The 10559-nt window shown below is 33.3% G+C and overlaps 1 protein-coding gene across 2 annotated transcripts; it reads right to left on the bottom strand.

Annotated features, from left to right (window-relative positions):
* Nucleotides 1-3970: 3970 nt before the first annotated feature.
* Nucleotides 3971-10003, bottom strand: LOC110605174 (probable E3 ubiquitin ligase complex SCF subunit sconB). 2 transcript variants are annotated; one of them, XR_002486344.2, is made up of 9 exons: nucleotides 9702-10003; nucleotides 9422-9608; nucleotides 9244-9335; nucleotides 8596-8701; nucleotides 7365-7582; nucleotides 6618-6660; nucleotides 5041-5294; nucleotides 4792-4969; nucleotides 4531-4670 (listed from the first exon to the last, which is right to left on the bottom strand). XR_002486344.2 is itself a non-coding variant. In XM_021743541.2 (8 exons), exons 1-8 carry the CDS (start codon nucleotides 9890-9892, stop codon nucleotides 4268-4270), a joined length of 1494 nt encoding a protein of 497 aa, XP_021599233.1. In that variant the 5' UTR covers nucleotides 9893-10003; the 3' UTR covers nucleotides 3971-4267. The 2 variants fall into 2 exon arrangements, 1 of the variants encoding a protein (XP_021599233.1); XM_021743541.2 differs by lacking the exon at nucleotides 4792-4969 and having other exon boundaries at nucleotides 3971-4670.
* Nucleotides 10004-10559: the final 556 nt, after the last annotated feature.

The raw sequence follows: 10559 nt of genomic DNA, 5'->3' as shown, positions 1-10559 counted from the left end.
ATGTCTTTTCTACTTTTTTCACTGCAAAATAAATTCAAATAGAATTATAATAATATATTGAAAAATGAAAATATAACTTAAGATTCACTACGATGCATGAACTTACCCCCACTGGACCATATCAGCTTGACTTTTTTATTGTGGCCTAATTGCATGCACCTTCCACATACCACAATTGCATTCCTCTTTCTTTTTACAGCCGGTGCAAGTTCTCCTTCCTCCCTTCTTCTTGCCTTTTTGGGTTTTATGGGTTGTCTTGTGAGCTGTGGTGGGATAATGGCTGGAAATTCCTCATTTAGTTCTAAGTTCTTTTGTGGAATACGATGAATTGTTCCTTTATACACCATTATATATTTTGCAATATGGTAGTACTCATGACAAAATTCTTCAATGTTAAGTCTTTTATACAATATGGCATTTGTAGCATGCTTGCATTGTAATCCACTTATATTCCACCAACCAATATGTCTTGTTAACCAAATGAGACAAAAATTCTGCAGGGACCCTCATATACTTCAAACTCATTATTTCTAGCAGGAAGTAATCTAACACATTTACTTTGATTAATTATCTTGTTAAGTTGTGACTTAGTCCTTGGTGTGACTTACCATCCCATATAAGCCCTTTCAAACCTTTTATGCATTCTGATCATGCACTTTTGCCTTATGCTATCAAATATATTAATCAAAGATTGCCCTCTTAGGTTCCTAATCCAATTGTTCCTTGATTCAGTCATATTGTTGGTGTAATGGTTAGTCTTAGCCTCTGGCCAGAATGCATGCCTGCTCCATTGTGAGAAAGGTATCTTGAATAACCAATCATGGGGTTTTTGTTCTCTTTTGGGCTACATTTGCTTCATGTGGAGCCAAAATTCATAACAGTGAAAAAAAGTAGTTACGACATCAATTAAACCTTGTGAAAAAGCCAAAGGCAACAAATTATTAGAGTATATACATATTTTTTTGTCGAACAATATATACATATTAAAGAAATAAAAAGTAGGAAAGAATATATGTACCTTTTGCCTATTTGACATAAAAGTGTATGGTTTATCATCATTGCTTCCTCCAATACAATGAAAAATGACCAGCTATCAGCACACTATGACTCCAATATGGCAAAAGTTAAAGGCAATACTCCCCTATTGCCATCCAAACAAACAGTAGTCCAAAAAATTCCTCCATATGGACCTTTTAAGTGATAGCCATCCAAATCTATGAATGGTTTACATCCTATTAAGAATCCCTGTTTGATAGCATCAAACATAATGTAAATTCTCTTAAACACTCTTGGGTCCTCATCAGACAACCTAATCTCCAATTGAATTTTAACCACTGTTCCTGGATCATACATTTGTAAATAGTGTACATACTTGTTGAGCTTTTTGTAACTTTCAGAGTGTTTCCCTTCATTTTTCTCTCTGGCTAAACACTTGGCCTATATAATGCTTTTGTGAACTCCAATTGTGTTTTTGCAAAAAATTATTCAGTTGGTTGAATGCAAAAAAAAGGAAGAAGAAATAGATTTTTGATTACTAAGAGCATAGAAGGAATGTGAACTAGCAATTTTATGACTCTCATTTCATTCATCACTTAAGACCTAATGTGTGGAATGAGATGCAAGTGGTAATTGTGACAAAAATATATATTCAACCACTTATTGTCAATTTTCCTGTTAATATGCTTAATTGCCTATAAAATGAAATAATAATAATAATAATAATAATAATACCACCTTAGAACTGAGTCCTTGCCAGTACAAAGGTTGCATCTTATTATTGCATGGCTCTGATTCTCACTTGATGCAGTTTGCTGTTGTTATTTTCTGGAGCTCTTTTGACCTTCCTCTGATATATATAGTATAGGACGTTCAAAACTCCCGAGTGCTGGTTTTCTTTTTTCATTCTGATCTTTTAGGATCTCACGAACTTGACCAATTTTTTCCAAAGCAGTTGTGAAATTGCATCGGAAGAGACGCAACTTTGAGATAGTGGATGTAATTGGGGAGAGGTTGTAATGCTGCTGGAAGACTATTAAAAGAGCAAATAAAGGCCCTACACACTTTTACTTGACTAATTCCTATTATTCTCTTACAACATTAATCTAAATGAAAATCAATAACAAATATATTTATATAACAACTATAAGAGACATTAATATTCTTTTTAGCAAAAAGAAGAAATTAAATAATAAAATGAGTTTAAAAAAAAACCTAAAAATAACATGTTATGGAAGCTAAAAAACATGTGAAAGAGTAATGTTTTGCAGCAAAAACTTAGCATCTAAGCTAAACGACCCGTATGGGTTGAAAGGAAGGAGACACCAGATTCTAATTCTTCCAATTCCGATATATCTCTCAAGCCAAATGGTGAGCTTCAAGTGGATTCAGATATTCAACATAGTGATGGTGATCCACGTGCTACTAAACTTATCTCTTCTTTAGATAGTAATGTTGTTGGAAGTCTGTTAAATGCAACAAATAAAGGCTCTACACTCCTTCCTGAATTAGAAGAAGCACGTAATGAAAATTTTAGTGTGGTCCAGTGATTCTGATGATAAGACAACTGCCAAAAAAAGAAGGAACCGTTGAGGCTAGCAAAGATGAACAAAGAGACGTGGTTAAGCAAGCAGAGAAATCAATATCAATTCTTGAGAGTCTGTTTATTACCTAACTTATACAATATAGCAGCAATAGTGATCAGGTGGGAAGATGACTATTGAGAGAGCTATTGGTTGATTAGGTGACTGTATTTTAATCCTTTTGTATATCACCGATGGACACTGTTGTTTAGTAGGATCCTCTTATCAATTTTATAACCCAATATAAAGCTATAATACACCCAAAGAATATTTCCATTTCGTACTTATCAGCTGCTGTCTCTCTTTCTCTCTCTCTCACATACATACACATTTTTTGTAACAAAGTTACAGACTGATACCTTTTACAAAAAGACAGTGAGCTTGAGAATCCATGCTCCATTCAAACTCGGTAAAACCTAGATTTGAAAAACTGTATGCTAAACGTTAACTCCTCATGAATCTAAATAATAAATTGACAACTCAAATCTCAAAACTAAATGAAAAGTGCAAAAAACCTTAATTGGACTCAATTTCAGAAGGCTTACCATTTTAGATCCGCACGGATAAAAGATCTAAATCTAACCGCATCAAAAGATGAGGCAGAGATATGATCTACAAGTTTGAGATGTCGGCGGTGCTCATGGCAGTGAAATCTCTAAATGACCAAGAGAGAAGGTAAAGACGCGATCTACATGTTGTAGACATCTTGGTGTTAATGAAAGTGAAATGAATCAAAACTAAAATGAAAAATGCAAAAATTCTTAATTGGGCTCAATTTCAGAAGGCTTACTGTTTCAAATCCTCACTAATAGAAGATCTAAATTATGACCGAGAGAGAAGGTATAGACGCGATCTAAATGTTGCAGATGTCGTTGGTGCTAATGAAAGTGAAATCGGAGTCGAAATCAAAGTAAGACAGCTCTTATATTGGAAGCATGAGAAGGCGGCATTGAGGAAATGAAAACAATCCATTACCCTAGTGAGCGATAGCTACCTTAAAAAAAATAAAAGAAATACAAAAGAAAATGAAGAAAAATGACAAAAGAAATGTACAAAATGATATTGTTTTTAGAGATGAACCCAAAGCAAGAAAGATATTCGTGCTTGGAAGCTAAAAAGACAATTGAGAACTCAAATAGGAAAGGGATTGGTGAAAGATTTGAAGAGCAAATGTGTAAACTAAACCTTCCAAATCAACTGCAAATTGCACGGTGCTTTATTTTATATATATATATATGCGCCTTGGGCAAAATACAAGACAAGCACAGGAAAGAGCCAACAAGATCTTAATTCATCCCCATTGCGAAGAAAGCACTTGACAATAAACCCAAAACTTATCCTATCCAATGTCTAATACTGAAAGCATTAACTTCCGAATCAAAACAAATATATGAATGGAACATAATCGAAAATCTTCATTAGGAAATAATTACTCCAACTCTATAAAATTTCGACACAGAAAAATCATCACATAATCAATTCACATTTCAATTTACACCTTAAATACAATCCATCAAATCTATCAAGGAAAAAAAAAAAAGGCAATATTCTATTGTCACAGAAAAAATGAAAAAAAAAAGGGAAATTCAGCAGCCAGCATAATACTTTACTGGTGACCTAACAAGGGAACAGGTATAACACAAAATCGACAGTAAATTTATACTAATGATTTTTTTCAGATATCAAAGCTATTCAGTACTGCTATCACTGTAACATTCTGGATCCCAAAACTTTGAACTATGCTCATCTTCATGCTTCAAAACGGGACAAGAAGCATTGACGAAATCTCTAAAGCGTACAATTCCATTTTCTTCACCACAGGTAGCAGTTACAACTCGAGTTCCATTCACTGCCAAGGCTGAACACCCAGAGCTACGCCTTGCGTCCTCAGAATGGCAGCACATCAAGGAATTTGTTTGCACACCAGTTTTAGTCTCCCAAACATTAATGTATAAATCCTCTGGTCCTCCTGTTACTATTTTATATGGATCCATGTGCAACTGTGCAACTGGACCTGTATGTCCATCCAACTCGGCTATTGGTTCTGCTTTTGGTGCCTCCTGATTTCTCCTTATATCCCAAAGCATTGCTCTGTAATATTAATATCCTTATCAGTTAAATTAAATATTTACAATACAAAATGTGAAAAGGAGAAACCAAATGAACTTCACTAAATTTCCAGAAATGGTTTGTTCATTATATTCCTGCTTACTTCTGCTCATACAGTAATGTTTAAAGCTCATTTGTGTATGAACAGCGTAGCAACAATGTTATCAGGACATTGAAATCAAATCAATCCATCGTGGCCTATGGTTGTTGCTTCTTCTTTTTTTCGGAGGGGGAGGGCATGGATAATTGTTGGTGTAGGTTGTGTTATAAGCATTTCCTCCCTGGATAAATAATGTTATCTATTTAAGAAACTAGAAAGAACAAACTATTCCAGCGCTCTAAAAGGACTTACTTGCCGCTTCCACCAGTGCATATCAAGGACTTTGAAGGGACAATTGCAAATGAACATAATCTAGGTTGGTAACTAGCAGCAGTGATGACTTTCTGCATTGTTCTCAAATCCACAACTCCAACAGAGGAACCAGCTGCAACATAAAGCAACGATTCATGGCATTTCATGTCCACAGGTGTGCCAGGCAGACAAGTCATTCCAACACAGCATGAAGAACGAATAGCAGAAGATGTAGTTGTATCCCAAACCCTAACCTATTAGAAGCAGTGAAACCTATGAACTCAAAGACTGCTTAACAGAATGGGACACAAATAAGGCAATAAAAAAAAATGATAATCCAGTTTTAGATTGGGAAATCTCACACCAATTAAGAAATGAGACACATCTCTTGTCGAGAGAGACAAACCCATAAAGATCTTAATTGAACAATGTACCGTGGTTTATGCTAATCACAATTTCCATACATTATTCAACTACAGAACAATAATCTACACCTAATCAAGATATAAATATTAGGGTGAATCACCCTGATGTCCCTGAGGTTTGCCATTATTCATCATTTTGTCCCTAGATTTTGACAATTACATTAAGAGGTCCTTAACTTTTCATTCCATCCATCAAGTAGTCCTCCAGTCCAATTCTGAAGCTATTTGCCATTATTCCATCAAGGTTAAGGCATCCTCATAACACTTAAATTCCCACCACCTCTTCCACCAACATTTATTGCCTCCATTTCTCCCCCCAACCCCCAACTAAAAGAAAAAGTTCCACTCAGTCCTCCCTCACAACATCCACTTCGCTCCCATCAATATTTATCACATCTCTCTCTCCCCTTCACAATATTCATCCCTGCCTCTCACACCCCTCACAATATTTTTTCCTCTCTCTCCCATCCTTTGTGATCTAGCCATCCAGGATTCCATATGTAAATGTCAAACCAAAATCCGCCAGTTTAAATTGTAAATTAGAAACCATCAACAAGTGGTTCAGCTTCATATTTTCATAAGTACAAGTGTAGAATATCAGAGGTAGTAGTAGCAAATACATTATTACGTACTAGCTCTTCAGCACAAAGCCAATACTTGTGCAAAACCCATTTCCTGTGGCAATAAGCCAGCCCTTTCAACGTCATCTCAAAAGTTTTAATGTCAACTGGTAGATCACGAATAACTGTTTCAAGATCAGTCTCCATGAACCCAAATACAAGATGCAAGTTCCCTTAATGAGGGATGTATGAATCAACTTGGCTGTTATTGTGTCTTTAAGCTCTTTAAGCAGTTTAATCTCTCTAAGTTCTGTAAAATTAACCCCATCCTTTTGCTTTCCAATCTAAATTTTCTTAATTGCCAGAGCCTGTCCAGTCTGCACGTATCCATTGTTTCAAACTCAAATAGAAAAGATGCAAGTGTCCTACAAATATGGACACTAGTAACAACAGATTAAAAATCATATTTATAGAAAATTAGATGACAACACAATTATTACTTCAAATAAAAATAATCAAGTCATAATGCAGCATAAAGATATAATAATAATGCTGTACAGCAAAGGTTGCACTTAATGGCGAATATAGGTACCTTGGAATCTTTTGAGATGGTTACCAAAAGAGAAGCTTTGTGCCTGCAGGAAGAAAGTATGAATATTGATTAGGGTGGTCCGAGAAAAAAAAAATGGTGAACCTCAAGGTGCAAGCACACACAATTGACGAACCCATACACCATTTAAAAATTGCACAAACAACTAGTATATACTAAACCACTAGAATGAAGTAGTCATATAAGACTTTGCACAACACTATACCATAACAGTGATATACAGCTCATTGGTCTCTTTCATTTCCATATATTACCTAAAAGGATTGCATAGATCACGACATAATACAATTCACCAACTACAATGTCAAAATGGTTATAAGTCAAACACTACAATAAGATTCAGATAAAATTCATATCCTAAACCAGTCTATCAAAATTTGACAAAATCATGCTTTTTGACATGAGAACATCAACCACAGTACATAAAGATAGAATCATATTAGATTCGACTAGGGAAGCCTACCCCTACGTCAAAAGAAGACATTAACCCTACACTAGAATTTGTTTTTCACTTCCTATCATCTGGAAACTTCAATTTGATTCATTAATATGAAAAGAAAAATCTAGAATCACAAAATACATACTTCCATCTTTAAAATAATAAGGTCAATTCTTAATAAGAATACACTACTTTAAATATATAACACATGCAGTTCAAAGTCAAAGACCCATGCTCTTAAAGCTTTAGTGCAGGTAAAATAGCTGCTATATAAAGCAGCCAGTTCATACCCTGCAACTGACATCAATTTTATAGGTTTCTCATGCCCATAAAATGTAGCCTTTAAAGCATGTTGACCTCGCTTTGCACTTGAGCTAAGGGACCAAAGGCGAACTGTACCATCCTCCCCACCACTTGCCAATAACTTGGCACTACTGTCACCTAGCAACTTATCTGACAAGGTTGAAACAGGACCATTATGACCTCTAAAACAGCGTTGGCAAGAGCCCTGCAACAATAGCAAGAGAATTAGTAAGTCTTAAAGCATAGCAAATATCTTCATCTTCTCAACTAAAAAGAGAATAAACATAACAGAAACTACAGATAATGTACAATTTTTACATTCTCTAAAGGGGTATTGGACAAAAAAATCCAAATATTTACGGTAATTCACATTTATATCCAACACTTTAAATCTTGAATAGTAAAGCCAAATCTTTTCAATTTGCCACAATTAGAGCCAAGAGGACTAAATTAAATCTAAAAAAGTTAATGATAAATTACAATATAGTCCTTAAAGTTTTATATTATTAATAAAATATATAATTCTTTAATTTAATTTTTATATTCAAATTAAATATATTTTATATTTATTTATGTAATATTAAATATATTATATTAAATAAATATTCATTAAAAATAAATTTCTATTATATAAAACATCACATATAAATAATGTACACTAAAGTATTTCACTGAATGTTTATACTCAATATTATAAATTATGTGTATAATTTTTATATTTGAAAAATTTTACTTTCTATTAATAATATTCTAAACAAAATGAAATATTATATGTTTTAAATTGTGAAGTTTTATTTTTTTATATATATTTTAAGTTTTTATTAATATCTATGATATTATATAAAAGTGGGAATAGGGAGTGAATAAGGAGATTAATAAAAATTGATATTGTTGTAATAAAAATATGTATTTAAGGACTATTTTATTATTCAAATAGAACTTTATGGACTATATTATAATTTACCGTTAACTTACAGAAATTCAATTAGTCCTCTTGGCTATAATTATGGCAAATTGAAAAGCTTTGATTTTGCCAACCAAGATTTAAAGTGTTGATGTAAATGTGAATTACTGTAAACATTTGGATTTTTTTTATTCAATAGCCCTTCTCTAAATGATTCATAGTTATCAATGCTGAGAACTACTATCAGGAAAAGATAAATGAAACGGAAAGATAGCAAGTATATTGGTCACATCAAATAGTAATTCATGCAATACCTTCCACCACAAACGAATAGAATGATCACAGCTTGAGGTTATCAAAACATTTTCTTTAATTTGTGACTGGCTTCGATAAAGAGAGGTTTCATAAATGGGAAACAATCTGCAGCCATCATATATCATATGTAAGAAACAACCTTGAGCTATATTACATTACAAACAAACATAGAAATAACATATTTATCTATTACATCTGAAAATGGATCTTCTTTAAAGATCCACATATTCCATTAAAATAAAATGCCAGGTTCATGTTTCCAATTAACTCAATATTTATATGTGGCATACAAAATTGTTCCAGACATACTCAACAACAATGTGGATTCCTGTTGGTGCAACTTAATCATTTTCCAGATCATCATTGGCATGTAAAATGTAATTCCCATGCATGCTTAAATAAAGCAATAATCTCAGTTGCTTCATATACTAGGTTAGATTTCATCCTACAGCTGGTTCTACTCTTCTACTAATGTGGACCATAAAGAGTAACTCTCATTTGACATTGGAAAAATGATGTCCAGATTGAATATTATCCGAGTATCAACAACTTTAGGTTAAGAAGCAATTAACTTCCATTTCCATAAAAACCTTGCTGATCCACAGAAATTCGGTTATAAAACAACAAAATCCATCAGAAATACTCACCTCATACAAGTAATTCTTGCATTATGATCACTTAGTGTGACCACAGAGTCTTCTCCATTGCTATCAATCTTCACTGATTGTATGGACGAACCCTAATCAATCAAATTAATTAAATATAATGACAGAACCCAAGTACAAGAAAACTAGTATATAAAAAAAAGTTTTTCAGAAATTAAACCTGTGAAAAGATGACATCATTTTTGTCCAATATAATATGATCAAAAGGTTTCGCATTCGTATATAAATCAGCAGACAAAGGATCAACGAATTTGAATTGATGCATTGAAGCGTGCCTAGCCAAATACGCATCCCTCACTCCTGAAGAGGTTGACGAGATACGAGCCACTTCATTTGGCCAACGCTCGCTGTACAAATTCAATACGAAGCGATTTCTATCTTTGTATTGAAAGGAAAACAGAAGAACAAGAAAAAGGAGAGGAGAACTGCAAAAACAGTACCTAAAGCACCGCTGCCAGATGGAATCAGAATAAGACACGCGCTTGAGGAACTTGCAGGTCATGGCCAAATTGGAGATGTCCTGCAGGCTCAGGTAACTGGCACAATGAGACAGTGAGTCCTCGTTCAAGTCAGTAATCTTTGATGGTGGTGGTGACGCCAAATCGGTGGATTCCGATGGTGATGGCGCCATCTTCTTCAATTTCCTTTGACGTAATCCCGGGTAAAAAGTAAAAGAAATAGGGTCAGTGGAAGAGAAACCAGAGCTGGTGTTTGCTTGTTATTCCGGTCGTCGAAGCCGAGTGTAAGTTAATTTATATATATATACTTTTATTAATTTCTATATAAAATATAATATTGTAGATTATTTGTATTACTAACCAGAATGATTAATATAATAATTCTAAATAAAAAAGGATTAATATAATATCATTAATACAAATTAACATATTAAATTTTATATTTTTCGAATTTTTATTCCATTATTACATAAATTTATTTTCTCCCAACAGCGTTGCACGTGTGATTTTATTTTTTGCATAATATTTACAACATAATTATATCTTATGAATATACGAAATCTTAAACAATAAGATTATAAAATAAAAAAGAATTAATTTTACTAATAAAATCTTTTATTATTAAATAATTAGTGACAATTTATTGATGCCACACTATATAATAGCCTGCTGAATTTTACTGGGAGGACAAATTTCACCTCCTTTTGACAAATAATTTTTCTACGAATTCTTTTTTTTTTTTCTCATTTTTTTTCAAAAAACTCCAATAATACATTTATAAAATGACCACAATTGTATCTGGCAAATGCGAGATCTCTTTTCAATAGATTGTTGTTGTTT

This window comes from Manihot esculenta, chromosome 17, assembly GCF_001659605.2.
Source record: "Manihot esculenta cultivar AM560-2 chromosome 17, M.esculenta_v8, whole genome shotgun sequence".
Classification (NCBI taxonomy): domain Eukaryota; kingdom Viridiplantae; phylum Streptophyta; class Magnoliopsida; order Malpighiales; family Euphorbiaceae; genus Manihot; species Manihot esculenta.
The sequence above is the reverse complement of the archived record's forward strand: the minus strand, read 5'-3'. Positions and strand labels throughout refer to the sequence as shown.

What these genes read in the sequence shown, in the direction of transcription:
- LOC110605174 (XM_021743541.2), bottom strand. Translation starts at nt 9,892, where the DNA reads ATGGCGCCATCACCATCGGAATCCACCGATTTGGCGTCACCACCACCA. An exon ending in GCAAGAATTACTTGTATGAG is followed by an intron (nt 8,702 to 9,243) that starts GTGAGTATTTCT and finishes TGATGGCTGCAG; the next exon opens with ATTGTTTCCCATTTATGAAA. An exon ending in TGCACTGGTGGAAGCGGCAA is followed by an intron (nt 4,671 to 5,040) that starts GTAAGTCCTTTT and finishes TTAATATTACAG; the next exon opens with AGCAATGCTTTGGGATATAA.